General features: G+C 46.9%; 1 protein-coding gene across 2 annotated transcripts in view; it reads right to left on the reverse strand.

Annotated features, from left to right (window-relative positions):
• The window catches only part of LOC135542491 (activin receptor type-2A), a 49,853-nt gene that overhangs the window by 11,775 nt on the left and 18,564 nt on the right, over positions 1 to 19,514 (reverse strand). The window contains exons 2-4 of one of the 2 annotated variants that reach the window (XM_064969488.1): positions 11,413 to 11,620; positions 10,629 to 10,750; positions 9,634 to 9,788 (exon numbers count right to left, since the gene is read on the reverse strand). In XM_064969488.1, coding sequence (XP_064825560.1) covers positions 9,634 to 9,788; positions 10,629 to 10,750; positions 11,413 to 11,620 — 485 coding nt within the window. The remainder of the gene's footprint in view (positions 1 to 9,633; positions 9,789 to 10,628; positions 10,751 to 11,412; positions 11,621 to 19,514) is intronic. The other variant, XM_064969489.1, reaches the window with a different exon arrangement.

Here is a 19,514-nt window from a genome sequence, read left to right on the forward strand (position 1 = left end):
GGGACTCGGATGATGCTAGGTAATAAAGAGAGGAGAGGCCTGGGACTCGGATGATGCTAGGTAATAAAGAGAGGAGAGGCCTGGGACTCGGATGATGCTAGGTAATAAAGAGAGGAGAGGTCTGGGACTCGGATGATGCTAGGTAATAAAGAGAGAGGAGAGGTCTGGGACTCGGATGATGCTAGGTAATAAAGAGAGGAGAGGCCTGGGACTCGGATGATGCTAGGTAATAAAGAGAGGAGAGGTCTGGGACTCGGATGATGCTAGGTAATAAAGAGAGGAGAGGTCTGGGACTCGGATGATGCTAGGTAATAAAGAGAGGAGAGGCCTGGGACTCGGATGATGCTAGGTAATAAAGAGAGAGGAGAGGCCTGGGACTCGGATGATGCTAGGTAATAAAGAGAGGAGAGGTCTGGGACTCGGATGATGCTAGGTAATAAAGAGAGGAGAGGTCTGGGACTCGGATGATGCTTGGTAATAAAGAGAGGAGAGGTCTGGGACTCGGATGATGCTAGGTAATAAAGAGAGGAGAGGTCTGGGACTCGGAACGACTTGATTAGTGTAGTGTCAACATCGCAGCCACTACCAGCTAGCCTACTCCAGCAGTACTGTTTCATTTCTATCATTTTAGTCAATAAGATTCTTGCTACGTAAGCTTAACTTTCTGAACATTCGAGACGTGTAGTCCACTTGTCATTCCAATCTCCTTTGCATTAGCGTAGCCTCTTCTGTACCCTGTTAACTATGTGTCTATCTATCCCTGTTCTCTCCTCTCTGCACAGACCATACAAACGCTCCACACCGCGTGGCCGCGGCCACCCTAATCTGGTGGTCCCAGCGCGCACGACCCACGTGGAGTTCCTGGTCTCCGGTAGCCTCTGGAACTGCCGATCTGCGGCCAACAAGGCAGAGTTCATCTCAGCCTATGCCTCCCTCCAGTCCTCGACTTCCTGGCACTGACGGAAACATGGATCACCACAGATAACACTGCTACTCCTACTGCTCTCTCTTCGTCCGCCCACGTGTTCTCGCACACCCCGAGAGCTTCTGGTCAGCGGGGTGGTGGCACCGGGATCCTCATCTCTCCCAAGTGGTCATTCTCTCTCTCTCCCCTTACCCATCTATCTATCGCCTCCTTTGAATTCCATGCTGTCACAGTTACCAGCCCTTTCAAGCTTAACATTCTTATCATTTATCGCCCTCCAGGTTCCCTCGGAGAGTTCATCAATGAGCTTGATGCCTTGATAAGCTCCTTTCCTGAGGACGGCTCACCTCTCACAGTCCTGGGCGACTTTAACCTCCCCACGTCTACCTTTGACTCATTCCTCTCTGCCTCCTTCTTTCCACTCCTCTCCTCTTTTGACCTCACCCTCTCACCTTCCCCCTACTCACAAGGCAGGCAATACGCTCGACCTCATCTTTACTAGATGCTGTTCTTCCACTAACCTCACTGCAACTCCCCTCCAAGTCTCCGACCACTACCTTGTATCCTTTTCCCTCTCGCTCTCATCCAACACTTCCCACACTGCCCCTACTCGGATGGTATCGCGCCGTCCCAACCTTCGCTCTCTCTCCCCCGCTACTCTTTCCTCTTCCATCCTTTCATCTCTTCCCTCTGCTCATACCTTCTCCAACCTTTCTCCTGACTCTGCCTCCTCAACCCTCCTCTCTTCCCTTTCTGCATCCTTTGACTCTCTATGTCCCCTATCCTCCAGGCCGGCTCGGTCCTCCCCTCCCGCTCCGTGGCTCGATGACTCATTGCGAGCTCACAGAACAGAGCTCCGGGCAGCCGAGCGGAAATGGAGGAAAACTCGCCTCCCCTGCGGACCTGGCATCCTTTCACTCCCTCCTCTCTACATTTTCCTCCTCTGTCTCTGCTGCTAAAGCCACTTTCTACCACTCTAAATTCCAAGCATCTGCCTCTAACCCTAGGAAGCTCTTTGCCACCTTCTCCTCCCTCCTGAATCCTCCTCCCCCCCCCCCTCCTCCCTCTCTGCAGATGACTTCGTCAACCATTTTGAAAAGAAGGTCGACGACATCCGATCCTCGTTTGCTAAGTCAAACGACACCGCTGGTTCTGCTCACACTGCCCTACCCTGTGCTCTGACCTCTTTCTCCCCTCTCTCTCCAGATGAAATCTCGCTTCTTGTGACGGCCGGCCGCCCAACAACCTGCCCGCTCGACCCTATCCCCTCCTCTCTCCTCCAGACCATTTCCGGGGACCTTCTCCCTTACCTCACCTCGCTCATCAACTCATCCCTGACCGCTGGCTACGTCCCTTCCATCTTCAAGAGAGCGAGAGTTGCACCCCTTCTGAAGAAACCTACACTCGATCCCTCCGATGTCAACAACTACAGACCAGTATCCCTTCTTTCTTTTCTCTCCAAAACTCTTGAACGTGCCGTCCTTGGCCAGCTCTCCCGCTATCTCTCTCAGAATGACCTTCTTGATCCAAATCAGTCAGGTTTCAAGACTAGCCATTCAACTGAGACTGCTCTTCTCTGCATCACGGAGGCGCTCCGCACTGCTAAAGCTAACTCTCTCTCCTCTGCTCTCATCCTTCTAGACCTATCGGCTGCCTTCGATACTGTGAACCATCAGATCCTGCTCTCCACCCTCTCCGAGTTGGGCATCTCCGGCGCGGCCCACGCTTGGATTGCGTCCTACCTGACAGGTCGCTCCTACCAGGTGGCGTGGCGAGAATCTGTCTCCTCGCCACGCGCTCTCACCACTGGTGTCCCCCAGGGCTCTGTTCTAGGCCCTCTCCTATTCTCGCTATACACCAAGTCACTTGGCTCTGTCATAACCTCACATGGTCTCTCCTATCATTGCTATGCAGACGACACACAATTAATCTTCTCCTTTCCCCCTTCTGATGACCAGGTGGCGAATCGCATCTCTGCATGTCTGGCAGACATATCAGTGTGGATGACGGATCACCACCTCAAGCTGAACCTCGGCAAGACGGAGCTGCTCTTCCTCCCGGGGAAGGACTGCCCGTTCCATGATCTCGCCATCACGGTTGACAACTCCATTGTGTCCTCCTCCCAGAGCGCTAAGAACCTTGGCGTGATCCTGGACAACACCCTGTCGTTCTCAACCAACATCATGGCGGTGGCCCGTTCCTGTAGGTTCATGCTCTACAACATCCGCAGAGTACGACCCTGCCTCACACAGGAAGCGGCGCAGGTCCTAATCCAGGCACTTGTCATCTCCCGTCTGGATTACTGCAACTCGCTGCTGGCTGGGCTCCCTGCCTGTGCCATTAAACCCCTACAACTCATCCAGAACGCCGCAGCCCGTCTGGTGTTCAACCTTCCCAAGTTCTCTCACGTCACCCCGCTCCTCCGCTCTCTCCACTGGCTTCCAGTTGAAGCTCGCATCCGCTACAAGACCATGGTGCTTGCCTACGGAGCTGTGAGGGGAACGGCACCGCAGTACCTCAAGGCTCTGATCAGGCCCTACACCCAAGCAAGGGCACTGCGTTCATCCACCTCTGGCCTGCTCGCCTCCCTACCATTGAGGAAGTACAGTTCCCGCTCAGCCCAGTCAAAACTGTTCGCTGCTCTGGCCCCCAATGGTGGAACAAACTCCCTCACGACGCCAGGACAGCGGAGTCAATCACCACCTTCCGGAGACACCTGAAACCCCACCTCTTCAAGGAATACCTAGGATAGGATAAGTAATCCTTCTCACCACCCCCCCCCCCCTTAATGATTTAGATGCACTATTGTAAAGTGGCTGTTCCACTGGATGTCAGAAGGTGAATGTAAGTCGCTCTGGATAAGAGCGTCTGCTAAATGACTTAAATGTAATGTAAATGGATGATGCTAGGTAATAAAGAGAGAGGAGAGGTCTGGGACTCGGATGATGCTAGGTAATAAAGAGAGGAGAGGTCTGGGACTCGGATGATGCTAGGTAATAAAGAGAGAGAGAGGCCTGGGACTCGGATGATGCTAGGTAATAAAGAGAGAGGAGAGGTCTGGGACTCGGATGATGCTAGGTAATAAAGAGAGAGGAGAGGCCTGGGACTCGGATGATGCTAGGTAATAAAGAGAGAGGAGAGGTCTGGGACTCGGATGATGCTAGGTAATAAAGAGAGAGGAGAGGCCTGGGACTCGGATGATGCTAGGTAATAAAGAGAGGAGAGGTCTGGGACTCGGATGATGCTAGGTAATAAAGAGAGGAGAGGCCTGGGACTCGGATGATGCTAGGTAATAAAGAGAGGAGAGGCCTGGGACTCGGATGATGCTAGGTAATAAAGAGAGGAGAGGCCTGGGACTCGGATGATGCTAGGTAATAAAGAGAGGAGAGGTCTGGGACTCGGATGATGCTAGGTAATAAAGAGAGGAGAGGTCTGGGACTCGGATGATGCTTGGTAATAAAGAGAGGAGAGGTCTGGGACTCGGATGATGCTAGGTAATAAAGAGAGAGGAGAGGCCTGGGACTCGGATGATGCTAGGTAATAAAGAGAGGAGAGGCCTGGGACTCGGATGATGCTAGGTAATAAAGAGAGGAGAGGTCTGGGACTCGGATGATGCTAGGTAATAAAGAGAAGAGAGGCAGCCTCCAGCCTGAGATTACTGTGATGTGTCTCAAATGGCTCCCTATTTTCTGAACTACCTTTGACCAAGGCCAATATGGTTCTGATCAAGGGTGGTGCATTAGATATGCAATAGGGGGCCATTTGGGATGCCGGCGTGAGCTTGGCCGGGGTTGAAAACAAGGAGGGCGTGGCAGTGGCTGCTGTCAGAAGTAATGCCGTGTATATAGCATATTTATATCTGGGTAGTGTATCGCATGAAGAGCAACATGATCACGAGTGGCCTGGATGGGTCAAGCCTCTCCCTCTGGTGATGGCTTAGGGCAGGGTTAGTCTCATATCAACAACGTGGTAGAGGGGGGGCAAGTGTTCCAAATTGTGTGTGTGTGTGTGTTCCAAATATAAAAAATGGGTCAAGTCAGCTGGTCCTCTGGATTAAAACTAATCACTTCCACGTGTGACTTTCGAGAGAGAGAGAGAGAGAGAGAGAGAGAGAGAGAGAGAGAGAGAGAGAGAGAGAGAGAGAGAGAGAGAGAGAGAGAGAGAGAGAGAGAGAGAGAGAGAGAGAGAGAGAGAGAGAGAGAGAGAGAGAGAGAGAGAGAGAGAGAGAGAGAGAGAGAGAGAGAGAGAGAGAGAGAGAGAGAGAGAGAGAGAGAGAGAGAGGGAGAGGGAGAGAGGGAGTAAAATATGCCCCCATCAATGTGGAGCTCCAAAACTGAACAATATGTAGTGGCTGGTTCAATGGCAACCACAGATGGAAAGCGGAACAAGTGAGGGGTGTTTGGGGGGGGGGGGGGGGGGGGGGCATTGTGGCCCTGCAGAGCTGAGGAATGGTGAGAGGGAGGTTGGGGCAGACTCTGACATTAAACACGGTCTCAGTAAACACGCCAGACGCCATCCCGCCCTACACGCTTACGCCTGGATTTTCCCATAGTTTCAATAATTAATCAGACACTTGAATGCTGAGTCGTAAAAGCAGGATTGAAAACCATATTTAGTGTTTAATAGAGAGGCGCCCCTGGGGGGAGGGGCGCCCCTGGACACTAATAAAAGGCCCTCAATGGAATTCCACCCCGTTTATATGGCACGACAACAATCATGCGATACAGTACCCAGATGTGAAGAACAAAACAGCCTGTCCCAGGCTCCGTTCGCCAGGTGGTTAGGCGGCTGAATGGCGTTACACTTTGTCAGCACACCACACTGTGCCTCCCTACCACTGAGGAAGTACAGTTCCCGCTCAGCCCAGTCAAAACTGTTCGCTGCTCTGGCCCCCCAATGGTGGAACAAACTCCCTCACGACGCCAGGACAGCGGAGTCAATCACCACCTTCCGGAGACACCTGAAACCCCACCTCTTCAAGGAATACCTAGGATAGGATAAGTAATCCTTCTCTCTCCCCCCCCCCCCCTTAAATGATTTAGATGCACTATTGTAAAGTGGCTGTTCCACTAGATGTCAGAAGGTGAATTCACCAATTTGTAAGTCGCTCTGGATAAGAGCGTCTGCTAAATGACTTAAATGTAAATGTAAATGTGCCACAGGAAATGTAAAAAACAATATCTGACGTCATCTGCACAAACCCACCCAAACCTGGCGCATGAGGCCTTCATCTCCGTCTACTTCAATTACAGCAATTGACATATGGCATTGAAAGCACCATGTGCTGCTGGGGGTTAAACAGTAGTCCTTTGTTGCGAAACGTTGGCCAAATGTTGACCAGTGTCACATCAAAGGCCATATTTGTATTTAAAATTGGTCCAATGCCTCTTTCATCCATGTACTGGCGCAAGACACGGGCTGCGTCCCAAACGGCACTGTATTCCCGACAGAGTGCACTACTTTTGACCAGAACCCTACGGCCCATGGGCAAAAGTATTGCAGTGTTTAGAGAATAAAGGTTTCACTTCAGAGGCAGCCTTTCTGTATTCAGTGGATTCCCACCCCTCTTTCATGTACATGTCGGCACAAGACATTGCAACAGACAAAAAGTGCAAAATATTATCATCCAAAGTGGACATCCATGCTCATAGAATGCATTTTCGACATTGACCGATTCATGCACTTTGATTGGTCATTGGTTGATTCCATTGTATTTTGCATGACAAAGGATTTTTTTTTAAAACATGACGTCCATGCAAAAATAGAAAAAAAATCCATAAAAGGCAACGATGACTCACATATAGAGGACATTTCAAAATTACATTTAAAAAATAAAAATAAAACATCCCAAAGAAATAAAAAACAAGAATCGGGAAGCAGTCAGAAATTAAATGGGCCCAGTTATCAAGCTTCCTCCCAACCAAAACCCCCTGAAATTGAAAAGTGTTGGAGTTTAATTAAACGTATCTTACCTCTATCATTATATGAAAGGCGTGCTTGTAATAGGATAGAAAAGAGGCAAAAAGAAATGATTGTTTTCAGTGAGGTTGAAATGGGGGTAGATAAAGGAGCATCAGTCGCGTCCACGGCTGATAGATGACTCTCTCTCTCCCGCTCTCCTCTTGGGCCTGTGGTGTGAAAGCTGTGGGCCCCCGCCCTTTTCTTCTCTCTCGCCCCTCTCTCTCCTCCTGGGTCTGGCATGTGAAAGATGTGGCCCTGTGTGTGTAGTCAGCTCCTGAAACAATTCCAGCTTCCCCCTGACCTCTCATGGCTGTATGAAAAATAGAGCCCTGATAACAAATATGTGAACAGTATCGCCTGGCGCCGCAGCATGTGATGACCATGTGTTTGTGCTTGTGTGGGAAAGCGAATATATACGGAGTATACGAAACATCTTTTCCATGACAGAGACTGACCAGTGAGTTCAGGTGAAAGCTATGACCCTATATCGATGTCACCTGTTAAATCCACTTCGAATCAGTGTAGATGAAAGGGGAGGAGACCGGTTAAATCAGGGGACTTTTAAGCATCGAACAGGGCTTGGTGGTAGGTGCCAGGCGCAACACTGCTGGGTCTTTCACGCTCAACAGTTTCCCGTGTGTCTCAAGAACGGTCCACCTCCCAAAGGACCTTCCAGGCAACTTGACACAACTGTGGGAAGCATTGGAGTCAACATGGGCCAGCATCCCTGTGGAACGCTTTCCACAACTTGTAGATTCCATGCCCTTACAAATTGAGGCTGTTCTGAGGGCAAAAGGGAGGAGATGCAACTCAGTATTAGGAAGGTATTCTTAATGTTTTGTACACTCAGTGCAGGCTAGTTTAGAAGTTAAAATAATAAAAATAGAGAAGCCATCTCCTTTTTTCTGCCTGAGCCTTTCTTCTTTATACTCAAACTGTTTTCATACAGACGTAGGATCTTAATTGCATCACCCCGTTGCTGGAGATATTTCCTGCGAGGTTTAAAAGTTTGTCATTTCCACTTTGAAATGTCAAAAACGTGTTTTTCCCCTAACGGGAAATGTATCAACCCCTACAAAAATGTCAATGAATTATAAATCGACATTTCTTGTTGCTGCAGGATTATTTCCCTGCTGTAGCATACTGGCTCAAATTAAGATACCACATCTGGACGCGATCGTGATTGTGGCGTCCCTTGAAAGGTTGCCAATCTCTTCTCGCTCACTCTCACTCTGCAACAAAGCACAGTTAAGTGTCCCCCTTTAAAAAAAGGCTCATTCATAATGCAGAGGCCTCAGTTCACGTTCAATAGAGTAAAAGACAGGTGGTGAGGAGAGTGGCTGCAGTGCCCAAGCAGGACAACCCTAAATGACGTCCCTGTCAGAACTAGCCCTGGGGCCTATTCATGCACAGCACTGATGCTAGACACTTTGGCAACCTCTAGGACATAGGCCAACAGTTTCCTAGCATTTCCTGTATTTCATTGTTGTATTCGTAACACATAGACGGATGCTCTTTAATGCACACTCTCCGGGCTCTCCTCACCTGTGTGTCACGGCTGCTCGTCTGGCTACAGCAACAAAAAAACACGTGTGAGGGCAAATTAAATGGAGGGGGGGGGGCGCTTGTTGTAACCAAATCAGACGTGACACGGTGATTAAGAGCCGAAGTGGGAGAGTTTAGTCCGGGTGTCAAGAGATCAGCTGCTCGCAAGGCACGGCAATCAGCACTTCTGTTCAAAGGAAATGTGTTATGGATTAAACATGGATGCTTTAAGGGCCCGGGGTTAGAGCCAGCCTCCAGGGGAAGGAGGGAGGAAGAGAGGGGAACAGGGGAGAGAGAGAGGGAGTGAGCCTGACTGCATTATTTATTCGTTTGTGCTTTTCCCCCTCACTGTCCCTTTCAGGGCAAAACCGCACACAGGGTGCTTTCTCCTCCATGGCTTCGTGGCCACGTAGTGCTGGGCTAGGGAGGCCAGAATAGTCCCAGCTCACCCCAGAAATAGATGACAAACACAGGGAGCCTGCCTGGCCCTGGGATGGAGGTGGAAGAGTGGGGTCAGGACACACTGTTCTGTATGACGCAGCAATCAAGCACAGTAACCAAACATTTCACGGCATCGCGGGCTCCCTCTCAAACACACTGCACAGGGCAACAGGCGGAGGGAAGGCCGTGGCAGTGTTCTGGTGACATTTATGTTGATTGAATGGCAGCCCACAAAGAGCTGTACAGGAGCAGGCTTGAGAGAGCCACCCTTCTCCGACCTATGACCACAGAGCCCTATCCTCAGTGAGCCTAACCAGGGTGAACAAACGACAGCTTTGTGTTTGTCCATCGTGTGCCTGTGTGTATGGCCACAGTAGTGGCTGGAGCGCTAAGCAGATACACATTTCACAGTATTAGTGGCAGGCGGTGCCCACGTACACTGCAGGGACCGCACGCACACACACACACACAGCCACACGCGGTCTGAGTTGGGGCTAGGCTTCCTGTCACTCTCCAGCTAATCACATTTGTGTTCGCTTCAGATCAGCAAGTTCCAATGTTCTCTTCTGCCATCCGTTGTTTTGCATCCGTTTCTCTTGCCAATGTTTGTGAGTCACTCCTATATCAAGATTAAAATTCCAAGCAGCGAGGGGTACCTCTTGTGTTTTTTCTGTACAGCCGAGACAAGTATGACGAATCATCGGACACACACACACACACACACGCGCACACACACACACACACACACACTTCAGTCTTACCTGTGTTGGCACCAGGACGGGCGGGTATGCCAGCTTGTGATGACGGTACATCCAGAAGGAGAAGAGGACGATGGCGGCGATGCCCATAATGGGCACCAGAGAGTACAGCAGAGTGTTGAACAGCTGAGGCTTCTGGTTAAACGGGTTGGAGGTCGCTGTGGACGGGGAACCGGGGGGGTGGAGAAGGCGGTAATGGGGGAGGAGGGGGGGGGGGAGATGGAGAGAGAATATACCTTTATACAGGAATGCAAACGTGCATAGTTCCCCTCCCCCCTATTGTCATCACACCATACACAATGGTATCAGAAGACTAGTAGTGAAACACTCTAAAAATAGTTCCCAACAAAGCTCAACACATCTGGGTCGCTTCAACAAAATCCTCTAAATAGGGAGATTAACAGTTACATGCAGTTCATGAGAACGTAAGCCAGCAGCCAAAAATAACCCCTGAAACAACCAAGTGACCCAAAAAACAAATAGCTAAGCCTTACTGTGCAGTGCGCCACCTTGTCATATCACAAAGACGTAGTATTTGATGTGATCAGCCACTGCTATGCCATCACAGTTCTCTGCCATCACAGTTCTCTGCCATCACAGTTCTCTGCCATCACAGTTCTCTGCCATCACAGTTCTCTGCCATCACAGACACAGCTGGATTGCTTTATTGCTGCGGTTTCCCTTCCTGTGACACTGAGGTTGTCTGGGGATGGTGGCCCCGATGGACCCCACTAGTTGCAATACTCTGACTGGGCCCAGACAGGTCCCTACTGGCCCCCATAGAGAGGACAGTGGCCAGCCTGGACACAGAGTTTCAAATTAAAGCAGTAGACCTACGGGCCCTGGTAAAGTAGAAGACCTTGTGTCTCTAGTGTTTGTGAGGGAATATGCCTCAGTGCCCTCTTGGGTTATTCTTACTGACTGATCGTCTGTGTTCGGCTGGAAAACTGGCAAGAGGAGGATGCGACATTACATCAGCTTCCTGTGTGTGAACTTACATGACGACTTACTTTGGACAGCCTGCGCGTCGGGGCTGTAGAGGAACTTGTCGTTGCACATGTTGCCTTCGCAGCAGCAAAAGAAGACGTCCGGACTCTCTTTCGTCTCCACACAATCGCTACTGCAGGGGGGGGGGAGAAAGAAAGAAAGAAAGAAAGAAAGAAAGAAAGAAAGAAAGAAAGAAAGAAAGAAAGAAAGAAAGAAAGAAAGAAAGAAAGAAAGAAAGAAAGAAAGAAAAAGAAAGAACAGACAAAGAGAGAGATGAGAGAGAGCCCTCCAGAGAGATCCCCCTCTTTCTCTCTCTGAGAGAGAGAGATCTTTAGAGGAAGAGAGAGAAAGAAAGCCCATTTATGCTTGATCCCGAAAGAAAGAAAGAAAGAAAGAAAGAAAGAAATGAAAGAACAGAAAGGTGCCGCAACATGATTGGTTGAAGAAAAACACAAACTCAAAAACAGCTTTGGGCTGCTCGGGGAAGAGAGAAGTGTGAATGCCCTGAGAGATATCAGAAAGAAAGAAAGAAAGAGTGAAGATGAAAGAAAAAGAAATGAAAGAAAGAAAGAAAGAAAGAGAGAGAGACCAAACCCTTAAACTTAACCACTAGCCCTAAGAGATAAAGAGTTAAAAAAACACTTGTTTTCGTGCTTACATTTTCATATGTCGCAGGTCCCGGGAATCTAACCCACTATCCTGGCATTACAAGCGCCAATACTCTACTAACTGAGCTACAGAGGACCACTAAGCCCTACGTCTACCGTCTTGCCTCAGAATAAGACACGACCTAACCTGTCATAGCAGTTGACATCGTCCAGCCAGCAGCCCTGCTTGACGATCTCGATGGTTCCCGAGGTGTTTTTCCAGGTGGCGAAGCAGTGGAGCCTCTTGTCCTTGTCTCCGTAGCAAGGCTCGATGCCACTGCGGTTGGTTCGCTCCTTCTCCCAGCTAGAGTTGTAGTAAACGCACTCCTGTGTCTCCGAGCGACCCAGGATTGCACCTACGGGACATAGCAAGAGATACACCAGCAGAACAAGTCAATCACAGCCTGTATTCTACATACGTCACAGCCTGTATTCTACATACGTCACAGCCTGTATTCTACATACGTCACAGCCTGTATTCTACATACGTCACAGCCTGTATTCTACATACGTCACAGCCTGTATTCTGCATACGTCACAGCCTGTATTCTGCATACGTCACAGCCTGTATTCTACATACGTCACAGCCTGTATTCTACATACGTCACAGCCTGTATTCTGCATACGTCACAGCCTGTATTCTGCATACGTCACAGCCTGTATTCTACATACGTCACAGCCTGTATTCTACATACGTCACAGCCTGTATTCTACATACGTCACAGCCTGTATTCTACATACGTCACAGCCTGTATTCTACATACGTCACAGCCTGTATTCTGCATACGTCACAGCCTGTATTCTGCATACGTCACAGCCTGTATTCTGCATACGTCACAGCCTGTATTCTGCATACGTCACAGCCTGTATTCTGCATACGTCACAGCCTGTATTCTACATACGTCACAGCCTGTATTCTACATACGTCACAGCCTGTATTCTACATACGTCACAGCCTGTATTCTACATACGTCACAGCCTGTATTCTACATACGTCACAGCCTGTATTCTACATACGTCACAGCCTGTATTCTACATACGTCACAGCCTGTATTCTACATACGTTACAGCCTGTATTCTACATACATTACAGGCTTATTCTAAAATTGATCAAATCAAAAATGTTCATCAATCTACACACAATACACCATAATGACAAAGCAAAAAACAGTTTTTTTAGAATTGTTAGCACTTTATTTTTTATACAAAAATACCTTATTTAAATAGGTATTCAGACATTTTGCTATGAGTCTCGAAATTGAGCTGTAAATTGAGGTGTATCCTGTTTCCATTGACCATCCTTGAGATGTTTCTACAACTTGATTGGAGTCCACCTGTGGTATATTCAATTGATTGGACATGATTTGGAAAGGCACACACTATAAGGTCCCACAGTTGCATAGTCCCACAGTTGACAGAGGAAAAAAAACAAGCCATGAGGTCGAAGGAACTGTCCGTAGAGCTCCAAGAAAGGATTGTGTCGAGACACAGATCTGGGGAAGGGTACCCAAAAAGTTCTGCAGCATTGAAGGTCCCCAAGAACACAGTGTCATCCATCATTCTTAAATGGAAGTTTGGAACCACCAAGACTCTTCCTAGAGCTGGCCGCCCTGCCAAACTGAGCAAGCGGGGGAGAAGAGCCTTGGTCAGGGAGGTGACCAAGAACTCGATGGTCACTCTGACAGAGCTCCAGAGGTCCAGAGCTCCTCTGTGGAGATGGGAGAACCTTCCAGAAGGACAACCATCTCTGCAGCACTCCAAGAATCAGGCCTTTAAGGTAGAGTGGCCAGACCGAAGCCACTCCTCAGTAAAAGGCACATGACAGCCCGTTTGGAGTTTACCAAAGGGTACCTAAAGGACTCTCAGACCATGAGAAACAAGATTCTCTGGACAACGGCTTCAGGACAAGTCTCTGAATGTCCTTGAGTGGCCCATCCAGAGCTCGGACTTGCACCTGATTGAACATCTCTGGCGAGACCTGAATATAGCTGTGCAGCGACGCTCCCCAGCCAACCTGACAGAGAATGGGAGAAACTCCCCAAAATACAGGTGTGCCAAGCTTGTAGGTGTAACAGTATAACTTTAAACCGTCCCCTCGCCCATACCCAGGCTTGAACCAGGGACCCTCTGCACACATCAACAACAGTCACCCACGAAGCATCGCTACCTATCACTCCACAAAAGCCGCATGCCCTTACAGAGCAAGGGGAACTACTACTTCAAGGTCTCAGAGCAAGTGACGTCACCGATTGAAACGCTATTTAGCGCGCACCGCTAACTAAGCTAGCCGTTTCACATCCGTTACATAGGGTCATATCCAAGAAGATTCAAGGCTGTAATCACTGTCAAAAGGTGCTTCAACAAAATACTGAGTATTTCAGGGTTTTTTTTACTCTAAAAAACGGTTTTTGCTTTGTAATTATGGTGTTGTCTGTAGATTGATGAAGGGGGGAAAAACAATTTAATAAAAGTTAGAATAAGGCTGTCATGTAACAAAATGTGGAATAAGACAATGTGTCTGGATACTTAATGAATGCACCGTACAAACATAGGCTAACCGAGCTCATAACAGGGCAGCGATGGCCTCAACGAGTGTTCATTCATGTCATGTGTTCAGTTCACTGGACAGTAGTGTACAGATGTCAAACAGGGCTGCTTTTACTATCTGACTGATTGATTAACTGACGGGAGGCTAAATGTGGCACTCTGGTTATAGCCTGGGTGTCCTTAAAAGACACAGACCGATGCCGTGCGCACACAGGAAAACAACACGTGCATTTTGAAATAGAACAGCTAGGCTATTGATGTGCACAGCAGCTTCCATGTAACTGAGGTAGGGGTCTAACTTTAGCTACGTCATGTATTTTTCAGCAGGGCACTGACTGAATCAGGCAGGCTGAAATAAAACGGGCTACAGAAGTCAAGTGCTTTGGGCCAGAGTCATGCTGCAGTGGTAGGTCGTTTTAAACGCCTACGTAAACAGCATCCAGGCTGAGGGCATGTTCTACCAAAATGGCGGTGGTTAAGGTGAGTTTCCCCCCTGCTATGTAAAAGCGCTTTGGGTACCTCGATTCGTAGGAAGGAGCTATTTAAATCCAATCCTCACCTTTGGTGTGCTTTGCACTTGCCTCACGCAGTTAGAGAACTGCACACACGGGGGGGGGGGGGCAAAGTCCAGCAATAATCATTAAGGAAGGAGCTTTGCCTCTGATGCATGGGGGATTTGTTGATTCGATATATAAGTGGTCAAAAAAAGATGATTCCATACAAACAGACCTCGGTTTCCACCTATTAAACAGGTGAAACAAAATTGTAAGAGAAGGAGTACTGCTCTCAATGCTCTGTCCTACTGCTCTAAGCTACCATTCTTCCAGTGGGAATCCTCTAATTCCCGCCTCACAACCCTGAGAAGACCCATGTTCGGGAACCAGACTCCCGACCCTGGTCCTCCTGCCGCCTCAGCTTGCTCTGGTTGGTTCTCTCACTCAGGAGCTAAGAACAGCTCTGGCAGTGGGCTGTGCCGCTCTGTGCCCAGGCTGTAGGCCACTGTAGGGCCGTTTGTATCCCCTGGCAGCCTGCCTCTCTGGTCTCTCATACCCTGGCTCGGCTTGGCAGACCTGGGCTCAACAACACCACGTCACTGCCTCACTCACAGCCTGCCAGGACTGCTGTGTGTGGGTGGGAGGCCAAACTCTCTCCTCACAGGGATGAAAGGCAATGCTGGGAATCAGGTGCAGGTGGTTCTCTCTTCCTGTATACAAGAATATGCTGTTTTATGGAAGCCTTTGGGAAATTCCATGGTAACAAAATGACACTTTTGACTCAGGAGTTCTCACTTGAAATGTATGCTAAACAAAAAAAAGAGAATTATGGTAGAATCTCCCTCTATTTATGCACGTTTTCCAAAAACTCTTAAAAATCTGCTCCGAATTAAGACTGCAAAATGTCTGCAGACAGAATGTGGTGTCAGCTATGACATGACACCAGTTTATTTTGGTTATTGACCTACGGTAGGTAGTAAGTGGATTTACATCTGGTAACGGAATTACGAGAGAGGCAGAAAGAGAGAGAGGGAGAGTGGGGAGGTTGTCCAGACGGTTTTCACAGTCGTGTTGACCACCAGACAACAGAAGAAGAAAAAAACAGTTATGAGCTGAACATAACAGTATGCCACTAAGGTTCCTCAGTCAAGCAGTGAATATCAAACACAGATTCAACCACAAAGACCAGGGAGGTTTTCCAATGCCTCACAAAGGAGGGCACCAATCGGTAGATGAGTATAAAAGACACTGAATATCCCTTTGATCATGGTGATCAAGTTATTACACTTTGGATGGTGTATCACCCAGTCACTAGAAAAATACAGGCCTCCTTCCTAACGCAGTTGCTGGAGAGGAAGGAAACCGCTCAGGGATTTCAACATCAGGTCAACGTTGACTTTAAAAAAGTTAAAGAGTTTAATGGCTGTAAAGAAAACTGAGGATGGATCCACAACATTATAGTCACTCCACAATACTAACCTAAATGACAGAGTGAAAAGAAGGAAGCCTGTACAGAATGAAAATATTCCAAAACATGCATCGTGTTTTCAATAAGGCACTAAGGTAAAACTGCAAAAAATGTGGCAAAGGAATTAACTTTATGTCCTTAATAGAAATCATTATGTTAGGGGCAAATCCAACACAACACATCACTGAGTACCACTCTTCAAACAGTATTTTCAAGCATGGTGGTAGCTGCATCATGTTATGGGTATGCTTTTCATCGGCAAGGACTAGGGAGTTTGTTTGGGATAAAAATAATAATGGAATAGAGCATTCCAACTGACACTGGGACACAAATTCTAAAACACAAGGGCAAATATACACTGGAGTTGCTTACCAAGAAGACATTGAATGTTCCTGAGTGGCCTAGTTACAGTTTTGACATAAATAGCTTTAAAATCTCTGGCAAGACTTGAAAAAGGCTGTCTAGCAATGACCAACAACCAACTTGACAGACCTTGAAGTTTAAAAATAATAATGTACAAATATATAGTAAAATCTAGGTGTGCAAAGCTCTTAGGGACTTACCCAGAAAGACTTGGCTGTAATCGCTGCCAAAGGTGATCCTAGCATGTATTGACTCAGGGGTGTTAATACGTATGTCAATTATATATTTCTGTATTTAATTTAATAGATTTGCAAACATTTCTTAAAACATGTTTTCCATTTGTCATTATGGGGTATTGTGTGTAGATGGGTGAGAAAAAAATTATATTTCATCCATTTTGAATTCAGAATGTAACAACAAAATGTGGAATAAATCAAAGGGTAAGAATACTTTCTGAAGGCACCTTACTGTGATTGTTTACAAGAAAAATGGTAATTTAAAAAATAGCATCACAGCAAAGAGCAATTTCTCAAGCAAGAATTTTGCTAGGACTGTAGGAGTGGTTTGAGTGGAGAGGGGTGGGGGAATGTGCTGTTCTTGGCAGAGAGGTTTTTTAACTCTTTCTTATTGGCCTAATAAACACATGGTGATGTCACCATGGAAGGCCAAAACTCCATCTCACCAAAACTGGCTGAAATTTTAGCAGTCTTTTTAAACGCTCTTATACTAAAAGGAACTTTTATAAAATGTCATAATATTATTCCAACCTCAGTGTGGAAATATATATAAAACACAAGAAAATCTAATTTCCGACTGCACTGCCTTTAACCTCTACGGGATCGGTGTCTCTAAACAGGGACAGTTGTTTCTAACATGCGCTATTGTGACTAGAATGACGTTGTAAACAACAGCTAACTTTCCAGGACATGGACATGTCTTATATGGGCAGAAATCTTATATTCTTGTTAATCTAACTGCAGTGTCCAATTTACAATAGCTATTACAGGGAAAAAAAATATCATGCTTTTGTTTGAAGAGAATGTACAAAAACAAAACTCATCACGGCAACTGGTTCGATACACACACCTCTGAAGGTAAATAATGTACTTACATTCAGTAATCTTGCTCTGATTTGTCATCCTGAGGGTCCCAGAGATAAAATGTAGCATAGTTTGTTTAAAAAAACACATTTTTATATTCAAATGTAGGAACAAGGTTCTGCAGTTTGAAACCCTGCATCATTTTCTAGAAAAAAAAAATGTATGGATAGCCAGGGTTATAGTCAGACATCAACATAAACAAAGCTTGAGTTTAGTGAGTCCACTAGATCAGAGACAGTAGAGATGACTAGGGGTGTTCTCTTGATAAGTGTGTGAATTAGACCATTTCCCTGTTCTGCTAAGCGTTCAACATGTAACGAGTACTTTTGGGTGTCAGGGAAAATGTATGGAGTAAAAAGTACACCAGTTTCTTCAGGAATGTAGTAAAAGTTGTCAAAAAAATAAGTAAAGTAAAGTACCCCAAAAAACTACTTAAGTAGTACATAAGTATTTTAACTCAAGTACTTTATACCACTTATATCGTCTATGACTCCCATTCCATTTGTTTGACCAGAAATCAAAGCCTTATCTTACTCCTCATTTTTAGGATCGAAAACGCTTGAAAAAGATCAACAAATGCCTCAACTTCTCAAATATAGACTAGCTTTCATTTGACACCCAATTGGACATGCTCTACCGTGCTCATGGGTCCTTTTTTAGATGGAAAATACCCTCTACATAAATTAGCCAATGGAGCTCTACAGCACAAACTAAGCAATATTGCACACAATGTCCATGCATCCCGTAGGCTCAGTTGGAACACTAGACTACTGAACAGAATGGAAGCAAAACACTTCTGACAGAAATGCTCAATCAATCTCCCGACTCGATCGCTAGTTACAGCTCCTTCAGATACCAATCAGGGTGAGTGCATTGCATAGCCCACACAAAGGGGCACATATGCCTTAAGAACACATTCCCTCCCACACAAACAGCACACAGCAGCACTGCGTCCCAAATGGCACCCTATTCCCTACATAGCGTGCTATTTTCGAACCAGGGCCTCTGGTCAAAAGTAGTGCGCTATGTAGGGAATAGGGGGGGCCATTTGTGACACATTTTAAGCTTCACGGTACAGAACAACGCTTTGCTAGAACAACATGAAAAGTGTTGAAAAAGGAGGATTTATGTGTCTGCAGAGAGATAATATATGGGTGGGAGTGAGAAACTTCTCGGAAACATCTCAAAGAATTTCAGAATGACTCAATTAGTCATTTGTTGAAGTGATTTGTGGGATTCAGGTTCAACTCACAAATGATGGGTGGATGTTTATGGCGTCATGCCTGTTCCTTACGAAATACTGCAATGAGGATTTCCGGGCAGGCGTGGGTATGAATAAACATTCAACAGAATAAACAGGCAGCAATAAAACAAACAGCCTGAAAATAAACCAAACAGTTTATAAACCTAATATCCAGAGATTGAAGTTCAGAGGAATAACTCAAGAATGACTGCAGTCCAGGCTCACTGTTTAAAACCAAACCATTCCTAACCACAAGCCTCTGTTAAACAGAACAGATACGTGTGACATGTTTTCAATGAAAGTAGTTCATCCTTCTGTTTAACAAAAGTCATCCGCCGGAATTAATGTCATCCACAAAGCATGTAACAGAATAGTCACAACACTTTGCCAAACTAGCCTGGAGGAACCATATGGTTTCAAGCCTCATCATAATCGGAGCTGTTTTTTTGTGGTTAGCCAAAACAACACTCGAGAGCCAGGCATTCAGACTTAACAAAAACATCCCTCACCACAGGTTTACAATGAGCTAACCCGCAAACCTCTGTCAACTCATGATCCCTTGTTAGAAGGAGCTGTAGTTGAAGTGTTAAGATAACACAATGTCGGAGGAAATGTCAATATACAGAAGTCAATGCGCTACAGAAGACATGGTGGTTCTACTACTGTACCTGGAGAGACCAGCGCTGCTCACAACAATGCTAACTCTGATTTGCCTCCTGCTCAGAGTGTAGCCTAACTATCACTCTGCCCTGAGTGCCCTCCATTTCTAGCTTGGAGAACATCTTTGTCCTCAGATGTACTGAAACATACCCACAGTATAAACATCAACGGAGGTTAAGAGAACATTCATTGGCTACCTTCAGGACAAGCAGATGCAAAGTGAACATTGCCCACCAGACGACCTCTCATTCCCCACTCAACCTAAACGCAATCCAATGGTCGTGGTTTAGATAGACAGGGCCATTGCCTTTTATGTACAGCACACTGACTGACTGGCAGGCTGGTGGACTGCAGTACAGGGAGTGAGTCTGGACT

Source organism: Oncorhynchus masou, chromosome 6 (genome assembly GCF_036934945.1).
Source record: "Oncorhynchus masou masou isolate Uvic2021 chromosome 6, UVic_Omas_1.1, whole genome shotgun sequence".
Taxonomy (NCBI): domain Eukaryota; kingdom Metazoa; phylum Chordata; class Actinopteri; order Salmoniformes; family Salmonidae; genus Oncorhynchus; species Oncorhynchus masou.